General features: G+C 38.9%; 5 protein-coding genes across 7 annotated transcripts; 4 read left to right on the top strand and 1 right to left on the bottom strand.

The window, feature by feature from the left end:
• Window positions 1-80: 80 nt before the first annotated feature.
• Window positions 81-3,019, top strand: LOC117634596 (ribosomal RNA small subunit methyltransferase F). The gene is made up of 9 exons (XM_034368760.1): window positions 81-276; window positions 401-545; window positions 647-737; window positions 1,098-1,295; window positions 1,418-1,647; window positions 1,830-1,961; window positions 2,337-2,404; window positions 2,499-2,560; window positions 2,712-3,019. Exons 1-9 carry the CDS (start codon window positions 161-163, stop codon window positions 2,843-2,845), a joined length of 1,176 nt encoding a protein of 391 aa, XP_034224651.1. The 5' UTR covers window positions 81-160; the 3' UTR covers window positions 2,846-3,019.
• A 183-nt stretch (window positions 3,020-3,202) lies between these two features.
• LOC117635740 (oligopeptide transporter 7-like) lies at window positions 3,203-7,189 on the top strand. The gene is made up of 6 exons (XM_034370097.1): window positions 3,203-3,438; window positions 3,534-4,125; window positions 4,794-5,363; window positions 5,557-5,812; window positions 6,112-6,294; window positions 6,434-7,189. The coding sequence occupies exons 1-6, from the start codon at window positions 3,405-3,407 to the stop codon at window positions 7,013-7,015; spliced, it is 2,217 nt and encodes a 738-aa protein (XP_034225988.1). The 5' UTR covers window positions 3,203-3,404; the 3' UTR covers window positions 7,016-7,189.
• Window positions 7,190-8,411: 1,222 nt separating this feature from the next.
• Window positions 8,412-10,653, top strand: LOC117633913 (protein NUCLEAR FUSION DEFECTIVE 4-like). Its single transcript, XM_034367769.1, has 3 exons — window positions 8,412-8,792; window positions 8,997-9,850; window positions 10,077-10,653. Exons 1-3 carry the CDS (start codon window positions 8,463-8,465, stop codon window positions 10,534-10,536), a joined length of 1,644 nt encoding a protein of 547 aa, XP_034223660.1. The 5' UTR covers window positions 8,412-8,462; the 3' UTR covers window positions 10,537-10,653.
• A 429-nt stretch (window positions 10,654-11,082) lies between these two features.
• Window positions 11,083-15,305, top strand: LOC117633916 (calmodulin-lysine N-methyltransferase). 3 transcript variants are annotated; one of them, XR_004586719.1, is made up of 8 exons: window positions 11,083-11,230; window positions 11,318-11,477; window positions 11,736-11,815; window positions 11,914-11,974; window positions 12,067-12,182; window positions 12,727-12,859; window positions 13,360-14,371; window positions 14,877-15,259. XR_004586719.1 is itself a non-coding variant. In XM_034367772.1 (7 exons), exons 1-7 carry the CDS (start codon window positions 11,143-11,145, stop codon window positions 13,637-13,639), a joined length of 915 nt encoding a protein of 304 aa, XP_034223663.1. In that variant the 5' UTR covers window positions 11,083-11,142; the 3' UTR covers window positions 13,640-15,305. The 3 variants fall into 3 exon arrangements, 2 of the variants coding, with proteins under 2 accessions (XP_034223663.1, XP_034223662.1); XM_034367772.1 differs by having other exon boundaries at window positions 11,321-11,477; window positions 13,360-15,305; XM_034367771.1 differs by having other exon boundaries at window positions 13,360-15,305.
• A 183-nt stretch (window positions 15,306-15,488) lies between these two features.
• On the bottom strand, window positions 15,489-17,476 carry LOC117633914 (thaumatin-like protein 1). Its single transcript, XM_034367770.1, has 3 exons — window positions 17,007-17,476; window positions 16,203-16,875; window positions 15,489-15,875 (listed from the first exon to the last, which is right to left on the bottom strand). The coding sequence occupies exons 1-3, from the start codon at window positions 17,059-17,061 to the stop codon at window positions 15,683-15,685; spliced, it is 921 nt and encodes a 306-aa protein (XP_034223661.1). The 5' UTR covers window positions 17,062-17,476; the 3' UTR covers window positions 15,489-15,682.
• Window positions 17,477-22,413: the final 4,937 nt, after the last annotated feature.

Genomic DNA, 22,413 nt, shown 5'->3' with positions numbered 1-22,413 from the left:
TGTTGAGCCAGACGGTGCCGTTTCGGCTAACCTAAATAAAGCGCGGTCTTTTTATCAGTAACCATTAGCCTAGCCGTCAAAGTAAAAAAAGCTTCGTTTTTTAAACTCTTGGATTGATTTCAGTTGAAGTCCCTGAGAAAAGCTTGAGCCTGCGAGTTTCATGGAAGAAGAAGCTTCGAACGCAGCGTTGCCAGACGGCTTCCTCGATTTTCTGAAAGCAAATGGTTTAGACCCTTCCATTTATGCCGAGAGCAATTTGACCCCTCGTTACATAAGGTGCTCTCTCTGAATTTGTACTTATTTTTCTGTTTTTGATTGTGCTTTTGTTATTGAAGAGTTCGATTTTGATGGGTTTTTTTCCTTTGGGTTTTTGCTGCTCTGTTTTTGGTGTAACCGAAAGGTTAAAGCCTGGTTGCGAAGCTCAAATTGAAGAAATTGAAGGTGAAATCAAGTGCAAGCTTGAAAAAGTGGATTGGCTGCCTGGCTTTTATGCTCTTCCTCCCGACGTTCAAATCGCTAACTCAAATGCATACAGAGAAGGGAAGGTGAGCGAAAAGATCAAGCAGTTGCTTTCTTTAATTTTTAAGCAAGAAATCCCAAATTCTAATTGCAATGTTTTACTTTTGCGTTTGTTTTTATGTTTTAGATGTATGGAATCGATGCGGCGTCTGGAGCTGCTGTTTCAGCATTGAATATCTCAGCTGGAGATCATGTTCTTGATCTTTGTGCTGCTCCTGGTAAGTTAGTTTCTGGTTTCTGTATGCAATGAGTAAACTTTAATGTGTACAAGTGTGTAAGTTTATCAGATTTTTTGCATCAGTTTAGCAATATACGTTGAGAAAAGGCGACTAATTTTTGTGTTGTTATGCTTAACTAATTATGCTCTTAAATTTTAAAACATGAACTATAGGAGTGGCTGCAAAATTGCAAAAACACTTCATTTTAGAAATTTAAACTTGAAAGGTTTAGAATTTATAAAATAGCCAGAAAAAGGAAGATGCAATTCACAGCATTCGTGTGAGAGTTTATATGATTCAGTCACACTGATGATTTTTGTTTCTGAAGGCTCACTTTTAACGTGTATAATTTATATCCAGGTGCTAAGCTTTGTCTGATGTTGGACATTCTTGGTGATTCTGGTTCTGTAACTGGTGTTGATGTTTCAAGCCATCGTTTAGCGGCTTGTAGGACAATGTTGCAGAAATATGCATTGGGCAATCGCTGCCGACTATTTGTTGCTGATGGGACAACCTTTTCCCTCATGCCCATGAGAATTCATTCTGATCCAAAATCATGTAACTGATCTGAATCCACATATACCAGAAGCTTCATATGTGATACTGTGAAATCCTTCATAGTGCAGTTTGCAAGCATATGCTCTTTTTAATATGTTATCATTCTATCTAGAATTATGCAGGTGAATCTGCTTTGGAAGAAAATGTGACATTCAAGGAGTGGACATCTCGGAGACCATGGAAAGAAAGGAAAAAAGCAGCTAGGGTAAGAAAAAGTGGTGCTGTGCATTCAGGAAATCAACTTCCAGAGCTCATTTATTATGGTCGCCACTCTGGTGTCGTTGGACGGAATAAAAGTGAATTGTACCAAACATTTCGTGACAGCGAGCTTTTGGGCTGTGGCTATGACAAGGTGAAACTGGATTTTGATTCTTTGTTTTAACCTGCATTTTCACATCTCCTTCACGTTTTTCTATTTCCCTACTTTTTTTGACAAGTAATAACACCTTTTAAATATCAGTTATGTTACCTCTTTGTAGTTTAACATCTTTTCAAGGTTGGTTGGATTTTTCTAAGCTGGCTATCTTATTTCAGGTCCTAGTGGATGCAGAGTGCACTCATGATGGATCAATTAAACATGTCCAAAAATTTGAACATTGGGGATGGGAAACTCTTCAACGACGTGTGTTGGATGCAGAGAGAAGTGATAGCCTCACTGTGCTTCAGGTATCTGATTTAATTTCGCTTAAATGTATTTGTCAACTATGCTACTTTGCTTATGTCGAAGTTCCAATTGATGGAGGAAACAACAATTACATATCCATCCAATGGAGTTTCTTACATTTTCTCATAGATTGTGTAAGACTAAATAATTCAGTTTACATCCTATGTAACAAGTTAGAAGCTAAAGCCAATACTCTTAGTAAGAGTACTGAAGAAGATAGAAGTTTGAAAGTTTTATGTCCTATAGATATCCTAATCTGCTAATGTAATTTTTCTCATATGCATTTCGTGGCAGAATTCTTGCTTTCTTATTCATGTCCCGTTTGATTGGTGTGCGTGCTTAGTAAAGTGATGATAATATGTGTCTTTTGCTTGCAGTTAAAGCTCCTAACCAATGGTTTTAGATTGCTAAAAGCTGGGGGACTTCTTGTTTATAGCACTTGCAGGTGCTTTTCGTTGGCTGTTCCTTGAACTTTTGGTAACTTACACTAAGGGGTATCTGCCTATATTGCTAATTTTTTTTCTTTTCCTATTGATTAGCTTGACAGTTGCTCAGAATGAAGACGTTGTAAAGCAGTTTCTTGAGGAAAATCCGTTTGCTGGTAAAGTCTTTTGTGCTTTGTGATATTATCAGCGATGGTTTCAAGTATTTTACAGCCTGCAACTTATGTTAGTGTAGTTACGAACTTACGAGCTATATACAATGACTTCTCATTTTACCTGTTGACTCATTGAAGCCTTCATGTTCCGCAGAGTTGCAGGCGATAGATGGTGTTGAAAATTGGCCAAGCAAGAACGGACAACTACCAAATACCCTGCGCTTTGATCCCTTGACTTCAAAAACTAGTGGACTTTTTGTTGCAAAGTTCTCAAAATTGGCCATTTAATCTGGTTTTAGATGTTCAAGAGCCCAAGTAATAGTCCATGTCAATGTCAAGTGGCATGGGGGGTTAGACATCTTTGATGGCACTTTGGGCGTTATTTTTGTGATGGAATATAGTTTGTACCTCATTTACTCTTTTTATATTCTTTTAATAATACAAGCAAAAACTTGGATTCAAGATTCAGTGCCCTACCAAACTAGTCTAACTCACGTAAGATACATGAAAACTAAAATGGCTGACTGGTTAGCCCCACCCAATGCATTGGAAATTCAATTTGAGATTGAAATTGGATTTTATTTCCCAATAATCGCACGTGTGTTTTGTGAAGCCTGAATCTGAAATGCATGTCGCCTGAAATCAGTACAGATTCAGTGACGACATAACAACCATTTGAATTATTAGCAAACCTCCAAACTTCCAACAGTCACCAATGACATCTCTTGATTAAATTGTCTAACTTAAACAAATACCAGACGATTTTCAACTCAGAAATTTAATTTAATTAATTAGACACCAGGCAGGCACAAACAGGCCATGATCGACGCCTGGAGAAAGCAACAAGATGACTAGCGAACACGAAATCTCATCTCCTCTTAGTAACAACTAACTTCACAAATTTCTTTTTCGCTTCCATTTATCTATCTCCTAACTAATTTTCCCTCCATTTTTCTAACTACCAACTGCTTCACAGTTCACAGCAACAAGATCGATGGCTCCGCTTCACGACCGCCGCCGGCGGATGAGTTTTCTGGCCACGAGAACTCCCCGATCGAGCAAGTCGCCCTCACGGTTCCGGTCACCGACGATCCCTCTCTCCCGACCGTCACTTTCCGGACTTGGACGCTTGGAGCCCTCGCGTGCGTTCTACTTTCATTCCTCAACCAGTTCTTCTGGTACCGCCGGGAGCCTCTCTCCCTCACCTCGATCTCGGCTCAGATCGCGGTGGTCCCGCTCGGCCACCTCATGGCATCGCTGATTACGAAACGCGTTTTCTTCAAGGGCCAAAAATGGGAATTCACGCTCAACCCGGGCCCCTTCAATGTCAAGGAGCACGTGCTCATCACCATCTTCGCCAACTCCGGGGCTGGCAACGTCTACGCCATTCATATAGTGAGCACTGTAAAGCTTTTTTACAAGAAGAACCTGTCGTTTTTTGTTGCGCTGCTTGTCGTTTTGACTACCCAGGTGCTCGGATTCGGCTGGGCCGGGTTGTTCCGCCGTTACTTGGTTGAGCCCGCCGCTATGTGGTGGCCTCAAAACCTCGTTCAGGTTTCACTATTCAGGTGACGTCCTTTCTTTGCTTCATTTTGCCACGTGTTGTTCTGTTAGTGGACATTTAGTTATCGTTTTGTGCACGTTCGTTGACTATTCAATGGTCTAACTAAAGCAGGTGCTCCCTATACTATCTGTGGGCCTAGCCATGGGTCTAAGCCTGGGTCTGGGCCTGAGAATTATAGAAGCCTTGTGCATAGGATCCGTTTTGAGCCCATTAAATTACCGGTCAAAATAATCTATACTTTTTGTAATTTATAAGTAGGGAACAATCGAACTTGGGATATCTCTCAATATTTGGAAGTAAAAATACTACAAAGCTTAGATATATTAATGAGTTCATCCGATCATCACTGTATCATTATATGATGTGACATGTATTTACAGTCCTTATTATAAATAAATAAGTTCTCAAATATGCTCAAATATTATGAACAAGCAAAATACTTTGTCATTTGTCAATTGGGTGTAAAAACTTAGGATAAGAATTGGTGACTCTAATATTAGTTGGTCAAAAAATCTGGGCTCCCTAGCACTGCTCAATTAAGTTTTTCTACTGGTCTTTTTTGTAGAGTAATGTTGTCACTGATACAAATGTTAATTATGAACAAGAATGTTGGGGAAAGTAACGACTGTTTCATCTAAACTGCGTGCATGTTATGTATTTGTGAGTGGACAGGGCACTGCATGAGAAAGAGAACAGGCCAAAGGGTGGGCTAACAAGGAACCAGTTCTTCCTCATTGCTTTCACTTGCAGCTTTGCTTACTACGTCCTTCCAGGCTACCTCTTCCCAATGTTGACTTCCCTTTCCTGGATTTGCTGGATATTCCCTACTTCCATCCTTGCTCATCAGCTAGGTTCAGGGCTGCATGGTCTCGGCATTGGCGCAATCGGGCTTGATTGGTCCAGTATATCCTCTTATCTTGGGAGCCCGCTCGCCAGTCCATGGTTTGCTACGGCCAACATTACTGCTGGTTTTTTCCTCGTGTTGTATGTCATAACTCCTGTGGCTTATTGGCTCAATTTATATAATGCCAAAACTTTTCCCATAGTCTCGGATGGTCTGTTCACATCTACTGGCCAGAGCTACAACATATCAGCTATAATAGACCCCAACTTCCGCCTTGACATTGATGCATATGAGCGAGAGGGCGTTCTCCATATCAGCACCTTCTTTGCTATGTACTATGGTGTCAATTTTGCCTGCCTTACTGCCACTATTGTTCATGTTCTCCTTTTCAATGGGAGGTAAGCCGCACTCTCCAGGTTAAACTGTTGCCTTAAACATTATAATGTTGTCTTTTCAGTTGTGTCCAACGGACATCCCTTGCTTATATATATATATATATATATATATATAGATTTAAATATAATGTAAGGTGAACTAGCTTATATATTGCTCTATATTTTGTTATCGGGCCTTAATTTTTCAAGCTTGCAGAGACATCTGGCAGCTAAGCACGTCTGCCATCCGCGAGAAGAAGATGGATGTGCACACGAAGCTCATGAGAAAATATAAGCAAGTTCCAGGATGGTGGTTCATGTGCATCCTGGTGGCTAACATAGTGGCGACCATGTTTACATGCCATTATTACAACGATCAACTTCAATTGAAATGGTGGGGGGTCTTGCTTGCTTGTGGTCTAGCCTTGTTTTTCACTCTTCCTATTGGAGTCATTGCTGCCACAACAAATCAGGTGGAGTATCACGCTCTTTCTCATATTCTCCCTTTTTGCGTTCACGTGGGATGTTCTTTACTATCCACTCACCATCAGCAAATGTAGCTGAACATGGAATCTCATATTCAGCCTGTGGTTAAATTTATGAAGCTGACATGCTTTGGCCCCTATGGGGACTCCCTGGAGCCCTGAATAGGGTTCAAATTCCAACTGTGCCCCTTAAAAGTTTAACATGTTCTGTTTAATTCTGGTACCCCATGCTTGTACCTAGTTTTGCATTGTTATTGCTCATGAACAATCTTTTCATTGGTGAACAGAAACCAGCGTTGAATGTGATCACAGAGTACATTATCGGGTATCTGTATCCAGGATATCCAGTTGCTAACGTATGCTTTAAAGTTTATGGATACATAAGCATGAAGCAGGGGATCGCTTTTCTGGAAGACTTCAAGCTTGGGCACTACATGAAGATTCCTCCAAGAGCAATGTTCATGGCACAGGTTAGCTAGCTTCCTGAAAATTAACTTTTGGCACTTTAAGACCCAAAAAATAACTTTGTGAAGTTTCATCAAGTTTCTGGTCCATTGATTGATGGATGAAACATGGTCCCGTAATAATTCAGGAACAATTTGTTTTCAGGTAGTTGGTACTATTATAGCAGCATTCGTCCATTTAGGAACTGCATGGTGGCTTATGAACACAATCCCAGACATATGCGACAGGGCGTTACTACCAGCAGACAGTCCATGGACTTGCCCCGGTGATCATGTCTTCTATGATGCTTCTGTTATTTGGGGTCTTGTTGGGCCTCGAAGAATCTTCGGGGATCTTGGCCATTATTCTGCCATCAACTGGTTTTTCTTAGCTGGAGCTATAGCTCCTGTCTTAGTTTGGCTTGCACACAAGGCCTTCCCAAGAAAACATTGGATTAAACTTATCACCATGCCTGTGCTCCTAGGAGCAACAGTTAACATGCCTCCGGCAACTGCTGTCAACTTCACCAGCTGGGTTCTCATTGGATTCGCCTCGGGCTTTATTGCTTACAGGTATTATCGTGGCTTGTGGAGCCGCCACAACTATGTTCTATCCGGAGCTCTAGATGCTGGATTAGCTTTCATGGCGGTAATTTTGTACTTGTGTCTGGGGATGGAACATGTTAGCTTTAAGTGGTGGGGAAGTAGCCCAGATGGTTGTCCCTTGGCTTCTTCCTCAACAGCATGAGGTGTAGCGGTTAAAACCTGCCCAATAGGAGAAAATTTGTGTGTTGTTTGATTTGAATGTATTGATATGTATAATTCTTCGCTTAGGATAGAATAGTAATTCATTTATAGAATAACTTCATTGGAGATTTCTTATTGATCATTAATATTAAGGTAAAAAGTCATTTTAGGTTCATGTGGTTTACCATTTTTACCACTAAGGTCCCCGTGGTTTCAATTTCGTCACTTTTGTCCCTGTGGTTTTAATTTGAACCAATTTAAGAACAATTCTCAATTTTTCTGAAACTTATTGAGGGTCATTTCGGTCCAAACTTGCATCACCTCCTCAACCACCCAGCAGTCCCTCCAAAAACTTATCTCTATTGTAAACCAACAACAAACAATGCTCCATTTGAATTTTTGTTGATAAAAATTATGGCCATCTATACATAAACATCAATTAACAAAATCATAATCGAGCGGGTCTTAGGATTACACAATGGAAATACATTTCTTTTCTTTTTTTTCTGAACCCAAAGAAAAACTCACAATTATAATCATAATTCATCTCATTTCTTCGTAAGGGATAAAGGTAATCTCCATCCAAAAAAGAAAAACAAAGTAACTAGAGCAAGTCTACTTCGGTCTTTTGTAAGCTTCATAAAAGTAGCCTAAGATTAGAACAACATCATCAATTGCAGCTCTTACTGCACCTTGTGCCAGTGTCACAAGCTTTGATAGTTTCTGATTAAGTAATTCAACATAATCTCAAAAAAAAATAATTAATGAAGGTTGTATAATGGTACCTCTCTTTGTACATCTCCAATGAGCATTGTTTGTTGCTGGTTTAGACAATGGGATCGTCAATGTTTACAACAGGGATGAGTTTTTGGAGGGCTACTGGCGGTGGAGGTGGTTGGGTAGGGGCTGCAAGTTTGGACTAAAATGCCCCTCAATAAGTATTAGAAATTGGGAATTGTCCTTAAATTACATCAAATTGAAACCACGGAGACAAAAGTGACGAAATTGAAACAACAGAGACCTTATTGAAAAAAGTGGTAAACCACAGGAACCATAAGTGACTTTTTGCCTAGTATTAAATATCAATTCATTTAATTTTGATATTATACAATCTAGCTCATGTTGTTTTTTATTTTTCTGTCATTTGGGGTACATGCCAATTTCGAAAACAGGCTCTCTGATCCGGGGGGTTCACCATGTTTAGGCAATGGTTTTGTTTCATTATTCTGTTTAATCAACATTAACCCGTCACCGAATTGTAAAACCATGGACTAAACCAAAACAGATTTGTTAATTTAAGCATTATCCGCATTAATGAAGGCAAAACAAATTTATAAATAACTTGGTCAAGCAGAACCAAAAAGCTCGGACAAAACTTGAGCAAACAAACATATCAAGTTCTGAATTCTGATCTACTTTTTGCCTTTGAATATTTTCTTTGAGTCATCATGTTTCCTTGGCAATTTCTCACATCCCCTGCTGGGAAATGGCTGGGATTTGTAACTGCCATTTGGGTTCAAGCAATCAGCGGCAACAATTACACATTTTCCAACTATTCTCATGCTCTAAAATCTCTCATGGCACTTACCCAGCTTCAGCTTAACAACTTATCTGTGGCTAAAGATGTTGGCAAGGCCTTCGGGCTCTTATCTGGCCTGGCTTCTGATCGTTGGCCGACCTCCATTATTCTCATTTTTGGAGCAGTGGAAGGGCTCATAGGATATGGAATTCAATGGCTGGTTGTTAGCCAGAGAATCAGTCCTCTTCCATACTGGCAGGTATACCAAAACACACATTTCTATAATGTTGTCTTATCGCACAATTTGTCACGTTATGTTGTCACACTGGTAATTAGGACGCTTGAAGCAAATTCTTATTTAAATGTGTGGTTAAAATGGAGAATCCGAAAGTTAATTACATGCTTTTTTCTTCTTTGTTATCGGGTTCTTGATAATTGAAATCATTTTCTGTTCTGGATGTAGATGTGCATATTTATGTGCATAGGAGGCAACAGCACAACCTGGATGAACACAGCAGTGCTAGTGACCTGCATGAGAAATTTTGCAAAAAACCGCGGTCCGGTTTCAGGCATCCTTAAAGGGTATGTGGGGTTAAGCACAGCAATCTTCACAGACTTATGCACTGCTCTATTCTCCTCCAACCCCTCCAAATTCCTTCTTATGCTTGCTATAGTCCCTGCCATTGTTTGCCTCACTGGTGTCCTGTTCCTCAAGGAAACCGAACCGGCTTCTATGCCATCAGAGCAGAAACAAGAAGCAGAGTTCTTCCATGCCTTCGATGTCATTGCCATTGCTGTAGCTGTCTATCTCTTGGCATTTGACATCACTGGAACTCATGGTCGTGTTCTCTCTTTGGCATTTGTCATAGGACTTGCTGTCCTTCTAGCCATGCCCTTGGGTGTACCTTTGTACACTTTTCTCTACACACCCAGCGGCACCCAACCCAGTTGCCATAATGATGATATAGAACATCAAATTAAGGAACCATTGCTTGCTAAAATAGGAGGGCCAATTGAGAAGCCACCAGAGATACAGAACTCAAATGAAGGCATTAATTTGAGAGATATTGTAGGAAAGCGGCAGCCATTGATTGGGGAGGACCATACCATTATTGAAATGGTACAAACGTTTGATTTTTGGATACTGTTTTTCTCATTTCTTTGTGGCGTTGGCACTGGAATGTGTGTCATGAACAATATGGCACAGATGGGGCTGGCACTTGGCTACCATGATGTCTCCATTTTCGTATCGCTTACTAGCATTTGGGGGTTCTTTGGTCGCATAGTCTCTGGCCTGGCCTCGGAATATTACATTGGGTATGTTCTTTTTAATTTCTCGTGTCACTTATTATCAATTTATAATACTTGATACATTATCACTTACACTTACTATTAATCTACTTAATATTGTAGATTGATACTCAATACTGAACACTTTTTTCCTCACTCATGTAGACAGGTTAAAGAATAGCATACGAAACTAGGGTTCCAAATGTTGCTAACCATATATTGATCCTTTTTTTTTTTTTTTTTTTTTCGGCAGGAAATGTGGCACCCCTAGGCCTCTTTGGAATGCAGCTGCTGAGGTTCTAATGGCACTTGGGTTCATAGCTATGGCTTCAGCCTTGCCTGGATCTTTCTACATTGGTTCAATTTTGGTGGGCATGGGGTATGGGGTGCTTCTCACCATAACAGTTCCAGTTGCCTCAGAGCTATTTGGTCTCAAATACTATGGACTTTTGTACAACATTCTCATCCTCAACCTTCCTTTGGGCTCCTTCCTCTTCTCTGGCTTACTTGCTGGTCTTCTATATGATGCTCAAGCCACTAGCACCAGCGGCGGTGGGACCACCTGTGTTGGGCCCCACTGTTACATGCTTGTGTTTGTGATCATGGCAATTGCTTGCATGCTTGGGCTTGCACTGGATGTGCTGTTGGCATTTAGAACAAAGAATGTTTATGCCAAGATTTATGAGAGCAAAAACCACACTACGACCGCATAGTTTAATCTTGCTGCTTGCGTTCTCTCCTTGTTCACGGTGTTGTGAATGATTTGTTTTTGCAAATGCTAATTAATTGTACAAATTTTTATATTTTTTATTTTTTATTTGGAGTAGATAGGAAGAGTCGAATTTATGATGTCGTATAACATTGTGAATGAGAAATATCATTAGGCCAATTGCTAATTAGTTACAAATTGTCATTCTTTAACATCTGCATGAAATCGAACTCATGCCTCATCAAAATCATAATCTATTTCTTTAGCACCTACTTTCTCAACTCCTTTTTCTGGTTTTTTTTTTTTTTTTCTTTTCTCTTTTTTCGAATAAGTATTTCTCAATTGTTATGATTATTCGTTCATACACGTGTGTGATTTTTGATTGTGAATGCACAAAAGTGACAAGCGAGCCACTGAATGTGGGCTGGTAGATGGGCCTTAACACATAAAACAAGCCGAGGGCCCAATCACGAGCCAACTAAAACGACACCGTAACGCCCGAGAAATAATGCGCACCATTTGTTTCCGTACCAACCAGCTAAAGTGAAGAGACTGAAGTAGATCGCCAAGACGGAGAGAGAGCGCGCAGAGAGTGGCAAGGCAACCAACAATGGAAACTGGAACAACAGGAACAAGTGTCAAGGCTTCGTCTCTCAGATGGAAAATTCTTCGTCAAGCTATTCTTCGCAAACCAAACGGTGCCTTCCTCTTCCTCAATCTGTCTCTCCCTATGATCAAATACAGCCTGAATTTGTTGTTGAATTTGAATAGTTTGTGAACTGTAGCAGATGAGCAATCTGAAATCGGCATTAAGCGAATTACGAGGAAGACGAAGCAGGGCTTCAACTTGTTACCATGCCATCTCGTTGACGACGCATCTCACTCGAGCGATGTTACCGTCTGCTACACCTTGCCCATCGACTCTGCTCCCAAGCTTAACCTAACGTGAGCTTTGAATTTTGTATTTTTGAAAAGCTCATCAAAATTGAATCTTTCATTTCAATTTCTCATGCTTAAACTTAAGCTTGCAAAACCCAAGAGCTATATAAGGGCACTGTCCAAGTTGTTTTATTTTCTCTACGTGGGGCATCTGAAACATGGCACAATGAGCTGATATATAATATTTTATTAAAGGTTCTTCTTCTTGATACATTGTTATAGATATCTTTTATGTGATTGGTGGAATGTTTGTTTTTGGCGCAGTCAAAGAATGGTTGACCATGCTGAACTCAGTGACTTTGAGATTTGTAATAAGTACAATATTGACAACACTGGGCTTGTTTGTAAGTTCCTATTTATACAAATTGGCTACGCATCTTACTGGTTCTGGGATTCTGAACAAACTTTTGGCTTCATGTGTCTTGTTCATGGTTTTGTACAGGTCAGTGGCCATCAGAAGAGGTTCTTGCATACTTTTGCTTGTCACACGCAGACATGTTCAGGTTGTTATGGGTTGTTTGCTATCTTCTGATACAGCTTTCAGTGTGCATTTTGCTTCTATATGATTTCTTTGCATTTGATTTCTACTCTCTAGGTCTAAGAGAGTAATTGAGCTTGGATCAGGCTATGGCTTAGCTGGTTTAGTTATTGCAGCAGTCACTGAGGCATCAGAAGTTGTAATTTCAGATGGAAATCCTCAAGTAGTTGATTGTATCCTAATTGTATCGTGCTAAATGTTAATAAGGATGGGAATGCTAGTTATATGAGAATCATTAAACAAGTTAGCTTATCTTATCTGATGATTTTTCAGAAATTTTGCTCTGAAAGATGCATAACTGAAGCAGCTTTGGGATTGGTCCTTTTCCATTTCCCTTTCAAAGGGTTGTAACTGTACACGTCCTAATTGCAAATACAAGAGAAGGTTTAAGATTGTTTGTATTCTCTAGCTGTATCTTTTATGAAAGGAGGCTGTTAAGCTCTGCTCAAGTTTTAATGCTTGCCTAGGATTGATTTGGAGGGTTTCTTGTGCCCTATGAACATGGTTCTGGCTTGGGATCTTTTCAAACCCACAAGTCCTCTCATGTTTTGTTCTGTCTTTGTGTTATCTCATCAAGGAACCGTCCATTACTAATAGAGTTTTTTTCCCTTCTCTTAAGTGAATTTGGAAATATCTACTTGTTTCTATTATTGATTCAAAGCCAATTTATCATTTGGTGAATCATAACCTGTAATGTCCAGATTCCTTAATGTTTAGATATTCAGCATAATATTGACGCCAACTCAAAAGCATTTGGTGGTACAAGAGTGAAGTCTATGATGTTGCATTGGAATCAGAACGAAATTTCAAATATCTCTAGCACTTTTGATCTCATTGTTGCCAGTGACTGGTATGTTCTTTTTGCTTTTAAGTTTCCATTTGAACAATCTGTGCATTTTCCCTTTCCATTAAAAGAAGGGAGGGATTATGCCTTAGTTACCACAAAGCATGTGGCAAGTGGTATGGACTTCCCAATGATTTCATCTTTCTATCATAAAGACATGGAATTTGGACTTAGTTGATGCCATGGTGGTTGTCTGGATAGGCCCAGCCTTTTTTTGTAGACCACTTTATATTCTCAAAAGGATATGGTGGATTCCTCTTTCTTTATATTCAATTGATATTTTTGATGAGTTTGGGAGTTTATTGGTGAGGAAAGCTTTTGTTGATTGCAATTTTGGTTGACCTGGGGAAATCTAACATCTTGGTTTTGTTCACTAGCTGACAAGAGGCATTTGTACTGAGTATGTAACATAATGCATGAACACACATGATTGCACACTAAATGGTTTCAAATATTTATGCTTTATTTTTTGTTATATTCATTGACTTGATATGGCATATTCACAGCACCTTCTTCAAGGAATTCCACAATGGACTTGCTCAAATTGTCAAGTTCCTGTTGGGAAAAGTTCAGCCCTCAGAAGCTATATTTTTAAGTCCTAAAAGGGGCGACTCATTGGACAAGTTTCTAGAGAAAATCAAAGAAAATGATTTGCGCTTCAGCCTACAAGAGAATTATGATGCAGAAATTTGGAAGCATCATACGGAGTTCATGAATGGTGCTGTTTCCTGGCCCAGCTACCAAAAAGATCACTGCTATCCCTTATTGATCAGAATTACAGTGTGAACTTGCACTCATATTCCTTCGTCAGCTGCACATATTTCAGGCAATATAGATTCATCGCGGAATCAAATTTTGCTGGCTGAGCTGTGCTGTAGCCTGTTTGAGTGTACTAATTATTGTAAGGAAATAGGAATTGCAGCGTACTGCCTGAATTCGGTACTACTTCCTCCACAATATGTGGATCCAGATCCATAGTCACTTCAACTGCATAGTCCTTCCATATCATTGTGTAGATCCTCACTGTTGTTTAGTTTACCAATGGAAGCGAAAGAATGGCATTACCCTTTTTGGTTTGTTGTATTTGTGATTTCCTTTTTAAGTCTATAGATCTTAGCAGATTTATAGTTTACCAATTGTAATGCAAGAATGAGATTGCTTTTTTAATTGATATAATATATTAATGATTGATTTCCCTTTTAGCATGATCTAGGAGGGTGCATTGAAAGTTTTATACTTTTGTCTGAAGATTCCTTATCTTTATTTGAGCATCAAGTCACATATTTAGCTTTTAAATACAGCCGTCCATGAGTAAACAAATACACGGACAACAGAGGACGCTGCTGAACAATGTCAAAAGCAATACTCTTTGGATCAATTAAACTAACATATTGGGAGTGGGAGATAACTTGTTTGCTTTGAAGTTGGATGTCACTGCAGGTTCAGAGCAGTGAACAAGCCTCGTCCGGTGAGCAAAAAAGTGACATGCCCTGGTTCAAATTCTTAGCTTTTATAAAGGTGAGTCTATCTCCTTGCATTCTCTGCTGTTTGATTCTGTTTTCATGAAATTTTGACTTTTTACTTAACCCGAAAACTATACGCAATTGCAAAGCACAACCTTTCTGAAGAAGCAATCAAAGTTTATGACTGATTATGTCTGATTCGATAATATGGTGCAACTTTGGGAATAATGATATGGTAGCCTTTTCATGTGAATACTGCAGTTCTCTTACCCATGCAACAAAGGTTATATCTTCTGCTATGGGGTTATTTTGATCTGTAAGCGTATTGACTTGAGGGGTGAAGAAAAACTCCACGGCGCTGGTCTCTCACTGTAGTGTCAGACCCATTTTTATTGTGGGTCTGTTACATTTTGTGTGTGAGAGACCAGAGCTATGTGCCGGCGGGGCATACAGAAGTTTTTCTACAAGGATGACACAAAATGGGTAAAATTGTTTTAAGGTAACATGTTATGTTCACATTTCTCTTCTTTTCTACTGTTTTTTTATCAAATGAACAACAGATGGTGAAAAAGATGTTGAAAAGATGGATTACGAAGCACCACCATTGAAAATGGACCGCAGTCATGATCAAATATCAATCATCATCTTATCTCGAAGAAAAAGTTGGTTTGTTCCTGTCTTTGTAATGCTTGCTTTGTGTGGTTCTCTCCCACTCAAGTTGGTGAAGAATCACCTCTTTGTATGCATATATATGTCCAGGATGTCAAGCTCCAAGCAACTCATTGTCACAGGGCGGCAATTTGGATCATACTTGCGTTGGCCTTTTGTAGTCTGGTTTGCTTATCTTACTAGCAATTATAATGATGTTTTAGGATCTTCTAACAAACACAAAACATGAACCATTTCAGAATTGACGTTATCAATTGAAATCGCATATTTTCTTTTGGCTTCAGGCTGTAATAATCAAAATTGGAGACCCACAAGCACCACTGCTGTCCAATCATGAATGCTCACCACTTATTTCCTATTCACGCTACACGTTCGCATCGAAAAGTGCTTGCACAAGTGAGTCGCGAGTAATTTTTTTGTCAGACCTACTGTGAGGGGCATCTGTTACAAAGGCCACCCCTCACATTAGGTCTCCAAGTATTGTTCTTTAAACATATAACATGGGGCAAAAAAGCACATTTTTATTTCTAAACAAATGCTCATGCTTTATATATTAATATATGAGTATTGAACGCTGAAAATGGGGGGATTTGGAAGTGGGTGTTGTTGTTGCTGCTTTTTCTAGGACTCTCAAGATCAAGGATGCCAATTAGTGGACTCATACTCATTTGGGACATGAGTGGCTGCCTGTCTACTACTATAACTGTGAAAATGAGAGGGCCAAAGAGATGACCAAAACCAACATGCTTCGGAGAGCCATGGAAGGTTCCGTTCTTGTTGAATCCCCTGCGGCCAAATCTGCAAGCAATGATGAGGCCAGTAAGTCCGACCCGGAATCCGACCCTGAACCATCAGTTGTTTGTGAAGAGGAATCTGTTGCGGATTTTACACTGTACAAAAACATATTCCGCGTGCCAAGTTAATGTCAATTATACGCATAATTAGCATATCATTGAAGTCAAATCACTATTTGAAATCAACCTCAAAAATACAACTCAAACACTTTAAACGAAATATTATATGGCTTCACAATTTAGTTTGTTACGTCATTAGGAGAAAGTACTTCCATGCAACGGTATATCCGAATTATACATACATTTTACGTTGTTAGACTATTAAGTCCTTATTTTGTTTTCAAAATTTTGTTACTCAAATTATTTTGTTTAAAATGAATAATAAATAAACAACATAATATTGTAAATTAGTCCATCTAATACCTTGGAAGAAGAGAAGCGCAAAATGTGATCGTATAGTCCGCACCCGTACACGTAAACGTACTGGATGCATCGTCGTAAGCGTAGCTGTACGATTTGGGGCACGCGGACTTAAACAGCTGCGAGTACATGGACGGCTTACACGTGGACGGTGACCCATAATCGCCGTTGCAACAGTACTCCGGGCTCCCAAACGCGTCGCATGCGCTCTTGCACGCGCCGCCGCCGTCGACTTTGAGCTCGGCGGGGCACCGACGGTTGAGGTCCGTAGCGCAGCCCGTGGACGCGCACGTACCGGATCCCCCGCTCCCTTCAACGATCATAGGTAAGTTATAACCGTCAACCAGGCTGACGTCATAAAAGTCTTGAGAACCCGAGCCGAGTGTGAACTCGGCCAGAGTGGCTGGCGGTGCAGCTCCGGCTCCGTTGCACTCGAGCTGGCCCGAACCGCAGTCGCCGGTCGAACATGAGCCGTGGGCCGAACCGTCGAAGTTGCAGCCGGTTCGGCCCCAGAAGCGGCCGGACCATCCTGTTGGGGCTTGGAAGGAGCGGGTGCTGCCTTTGGCGAGCTCGAAGCCGGTGCTGTCCAGCTTAGGGCTGCCGGCGCTGGCTAGAATTCCTGGCCATACTGTGAAGTCACACTTGTTTGTGAATGTGAATGTGGCTCCGGTGACCCCTGCGTTTAACCAAAGAAAACATAAACATATATATATATGGTCAAATTATGAATATTTTGATTGAGTTATGAAAATGTGAGAGGAACCCAAGTGGTGAATTGGTTTCATTGTTGCAATTTTGGGTTTTTACCTTTGGCAATGATGAGGAGGAGGAGAGTGATGCAATACGAAAATTGAGCACCCATTAAGATTTTTGTGTCTGTCAAATTTGGTGAATTTAGATTGTTTAGAGATGGTGGTTCCAATCCAAGAGAGAAGAAGGATAGAAAGGCAGGGCCTTTATCTTTGATAAATCAAAAATGTCAGAGAGAGAGCAGAGGATGGTGTTTAATTCTCTCACACAGACACTCTGCAAATGGCAAAGGATCAGTGTGAGAGAAAAGGAGAGGGAGAGAAGGAAGAAGGAAGAAGGAAAAGGTTGTGGGAGTGGTGGGAGAATCTTAACCATCAGCTGTGAGGCTCTATTTGTAGAGAATTTTAGAAACAAGGAGGATCGAGATAGCAATGGGAGTGTCTGTATCACCACCGCCTCACTGTCATGGGGGAGCACTTTTGCTCTGGAAAAATATCACCTGCCAATTAAGTTCGAGCTTAGTGTTGTGAAATCACTAAACAATATCACACTTGTTGGGTAAAGATGGCTTTTTATATGGAAATCAGCTGGAACCTGCTCGAGTGGCAGCAGCTACCTTTTCTTTTTGACACTTGTCTAATTCTTTTTACTAATACAGTTACTGAGTTTTATCCCGTCACCATGAGTTTGTTTGAGTATGATTTTTTTTAAAAAAAAATTTCTGGTAGAATAAAAAAATTATTTCTTTTCTCTTTGCTTTTTTTATCTCTGTCATGAAATAATTGTCTTCTTCTAGAACCCAACAAGAACAAAAAAAAAAATAAAAGAAACAAACCTATAGTGATAAATGATAATTATTAAGATGAAGAATAGACCATGGCAAAGGCGTGTGGGAGGCCACGTGGGAGAATATCATTGGAGTCAAATGCACTACGAGCACCATGTGTCCACTCATATTAGTGCGGTTTTAATTTGTTGACAGAAGATTTTCGTGGCTAAAATCTAAATTTATTTAATTAAAAAACAAAATCACATGCAAAATTGAGGTGGAAAACGACCTCTGTCTAGGAGGCTTGAACCCCCGTAACAAGGAGGGGATTTGGTTTAGAGGCGGTTTACCTTGCCGTCATTGCATGACGAGGAAGCCAACGTTGCCTCAAATTAGGAGGCAAGTCACATGGTCTTAATGCGGGAGCTTAATATCATGCGGCCAATTGTGGTGGTTGGTTAGTTGGTTTTCATGTGCTTGAAAAGCTTTTCTCAATCCGGAAACCTTGCTCGAGAAGAAAGATATTGGTGTGTGGTGTCGGCCAAAAGTTAGATTGTCACTCTTTATTGGTTTTACGGTTTCAGTTATATAGTTGCTCTAGTTGATCAAGTGAGTAAAATTGTCACTCTTTATGTTTCTGCAATATTGGCATTTTGTATCCTCCATGTTGTACGCGAGTGTCCAAGTGTCTGAGTGTCCGACACTCCGACACTTCGACACTTGGACTTAGTGGAGTGTCCATGCAACATAACCTCTAAATTGTCTTGATTATAAACTATGCAATTGAAACACTGCTTCACTTCCCATTTGAAATTTGGACCCATCACATTCACATGTACCATATGATATGATATATATATATATATCTTTCAGGTCGATTGTTTTGTCTGAACCATCTGAGAGGAAAAGAAGATTTGATGAAGCCAACAATCCACATGGCTGGGAAATTGCAGAACCTTATGGGAAAAGCATGGCGTGCCCACTTGTATCCAAGTTCGTTGGTCGTTTCATTCAATCTTTTTGTTTGAGTCTTTTCTTTAGCTTGTCAGTGGGGCAACAATGTCTAGTTTTCTAAAGGGCAATATATATATAGTAAAAAAAGGGTTATGCAGATAGAGTCTACCTAATTAAGGCCACACCCTATCTATCTATCTACTTTCTATTTTGGTTTATTTTAGACTAGTTTATAGCAGGAGATGACTCAAATGCATACTTTCGACCTTCATTTTAAAAAATTTTAAAAAAAAAACACAATTTGGACTTTGTATGCAAATTGTCGCCTTAAGTTGTTTTCTGACTGTAATTTGGGTTGATGTGTGCTAAACGCCAAATGTGACTATGGTTAAAAAAAATAAGAAAGTGAAAATTGTTGAATATATGACTGTATGTAATTTGAGTAACTCATCAAAATTCCCTTTTATGTCAAAATTTCTTCCCTTCTTCTTTTACTCAGCTTTACTTCCCTTTCGAATTCTCATGAATTCTCATATTCTGTTCTCAAAATTGTATAAGTAAACACTAGAATGAATTTGCATTATTTACTTATTCTCTCACAACTAAAGTTTTTTGGATTAAATCAATGAGGGTTGGTTCAGTTGGTAAGGTCTCTGGACTGTGTGTAGCCCCTATCAGTGTTCGAGTCCAACTACTAGCAGTCATCATTGGTGCTCAATCTGTAATTTCCTACATATAAATCCATACCGGTGACAGTTAGCAGTTGGGTGTCACGCGTAAGTCCTTCCAGCTTGAGGTTGTGGGTATGCCCTGGCGTTGGTAGTAAGAGTAGTCAATCTCTCCCTAAACTTTTCTTCATTAAAAAAAAAAATTATATTAGTGCCTTAGAGAAGAGTTTATCCAATATCCCTAGCCAAACGTAGAAAGCGAATTTAGTGACTGGCCTTGGGTTTGAAGGGGAGTGTTAGTATTGATTCCCGCATGGCCTAGGTATTTTTAGAATAATATAGTAGTAGTATATGAGTACATTAACACCCTTTCCTTGTAAGCCAGTTTTGCGACCATGAAAATTCTACCGTATGTGGCAAGTCATCTCCCCATTCTTTGTTGGTTTGGAGGGTGCAGGGTGAGGCCATATCTTGAATTTAGAAATACAAGAATGCCAACAAACTATCAATATATGAAGCAATGAACTGTATGGAAATAAAGATTTGATATCTAAAATAAACCGTATTTATACTCATCCCATGTGATTTTCGGTGTTTTCACAAAATTCACGAGGTTTCAAAAATTACACGAACACCCTCTTACGTCTTAAAAGTTTTTCGAGTTATTTATACTAGCTAACACACCTCTGAAGTTTTTTTTTATTTTCACAAAATATCTTTAAGTCTCTCAAGTGATAAGTTATATGCCGTGGAAAGTACCTGTGCGGATAGGATTTTTAGCTTTTTCTTTTTCATCAGCGTCATCATCGATCCACCGATCATCCTCTTGTTTTGTTTTTGGTTTCAGCACCCTTTTTTCCTTTAGTATAAAGAGAAGTACGTCACCCAACCCACCATACCACTTTTGATACTAAAAAAAACATTCTTTAAAAGAAAGAAGAAAAAAAAAAGGTTTATGCAATCGGGAATCCTTTGTTTTTTAAGCCTTGATTTCACTCTAGAATTAAACTTGCTTTTGTAATTGTAATTTTGAAGGGGAAAGGATGGTATTATGAATAATTAATGGTGAAAAGGGAAAAAGGGGAGATATTACACTAAAGTTGGCATAATCAGACAGACATGATAAGGATATATATGCAGAATAATAAGATGCATTTTGGGATATAAGAAAAAGTAACATAAACGATGCAAGTTTGCATGGGGTCAAATGAAGGAATGGAGCTAGGAGGCAATAGGTTGTAAAGAGTAGCATTTAGTTTTGCTTATCAAGATATGGTTATTCAAAGTGTTTTTCTTTTTGAATTCCTATGTATAATAACTTTGTTATTAGGTTTAGTTGTTCACGACTCACAACAATAAATATGTATAGCTTGTCAAGCAATTAAAAAATTCCTATTTGATGACCATATCAACACTTTGATTAATCCTAACGTGAAGAAATACATAGTTTTCATCCAACAATTCGTAGCTGTTATAAGAGTTTTCAAAAGACATAATCACTATAAAAATTACAAAAGTTCGGGAGAATGCGTAGTCCTAAATTGAAGGTTTTCAAGGAAGTTAAAGTTCCCTTCCCAAAATTAATTGGCTATAAGGGGGAGTAGTTAAGAGAGAAATTGCATTGCAAACTTGATTCTCTTGGCATAACAGAGGTTATAGTGAGATATTATAATGAAGGATTTCTTAATAGTTGTCCGATTTAGTACAAAGTTATTATTGGACTACTGAATTGAAGACGGGGATTAAATTTAGCAAATTTATAGAGTCTGTTGACAGTTTTGGCAGCCATCTGAGACAAAACCCACCATGATTGTATGCTCAAAAGTCCAAGAAATTGATCAAACTTGCTTTTAGACCTGAGCAAGAATAAAATTGACTTTTCAAAAGTTGGTTCTTTTCCCATCGCAGCCACCAAAATGTTCAACTTCTTTTGCTTCCATTAAAGACCTCTTAGTCAGAATGAAAGTGATTATGTTGGATGAATATGAGCAAATCTTAGAAAATCAAGTGTGAATCAATTAAGTTTCTGTTGCTAAAATTCAACATTACACCACATAAATGCACATTAGAAACTGACAGGTTTTTATTTTCAACAACAGATAAAGGGATGCTTTGCGGAAAGGCAGCCAAATTTGAGTTTTCAAGTACTTTGAGTGAAAACATCAAATACTTAAAACATATACCCACATGATAATTTGTTTGTTTGTTTTTTTTGGGTCACATCCAAAACCAAAACTTGGAATACATCTTTTTGATCTTTCTTTCACAGGGATGGTTTGTCCAAAATTTACACGTTTTACTTGCCTTATAAATTTTATGCATAGTTGTATGTGGTGTTAGTGCATGAGGATATGAAGTCAACGTAAATTATATATTGTTTTTAAATGAAAGCTCCAATTCAAAATGCCCACCTTATAAATTTTATGCATTGTTGTCTGTGGTGTTAATGCATAAGTATATGAAGTCAACGTAAACTATATAGTGTTTTCAAATGGAAGCTCCAATTCAAAATGCCCCCCGAAACAATATATGTGGATGTGATCAATCACAAGTAAAAAGAAACTTGTTTGCCCTAATTTTGGTGTTGCTGGAAATCTTTTATCACAAAAAGGAAAGTTGGGATAGTAGCCACAAAAAAAATAATTAAAGCTTTACAGCACCGGCTTATATCCTGCAACTATTTGTGGAAATAAAGTTTTTATAAAAGAAAAACTGAATGAATAGGATATGAGAAATGGAAAAAAAAGCACAGCCAAGTTGGATATGGCTTTCCTTTCCATGCAAGCAGCATTGTAATGTCTAGGTGTTAAAGCTACTTAACTGATCAACCTTTTTATCCACCAGAAAAAATGTGGAAAAAAGCAATTTTTTTTTTTTGGGTTCCTTCACAATCTAGCCAAGACCCAAGGATTATAACAGATTTGTGGCTCTAATTAATCAGAATAAGCGTGCTTCAGACATTTCCTTGTCATAATATTTTTCACTTTTTAAAAAAAAGAATAAAAGCACTTTTTAATTAAGTTAGAAAAATAAATGGCTTGGTAAGTAAGTAGAAAATCTTTATAAAAAAAAT

Source organism: Prunus dulcis, chromosome 7, assembly GCF_902201215.1.
Source record: "Prunus dulcis chromosome 7, ALMONDv2, whole genome shotgun sequence".
Classification (NCBI taxonomy): domain Eukaryota; kingdom Viridiplantae; phylum Streptophyta; class Magnoliopsida; order Rosales; family Rosaceae; genus Prunus; species Prunus dulcis.
The sequence above is the reverse complement of the archived record's forward strand: the minus strand, read 5'-3'. Positions and strand labels throughout refer to the sequence as shown.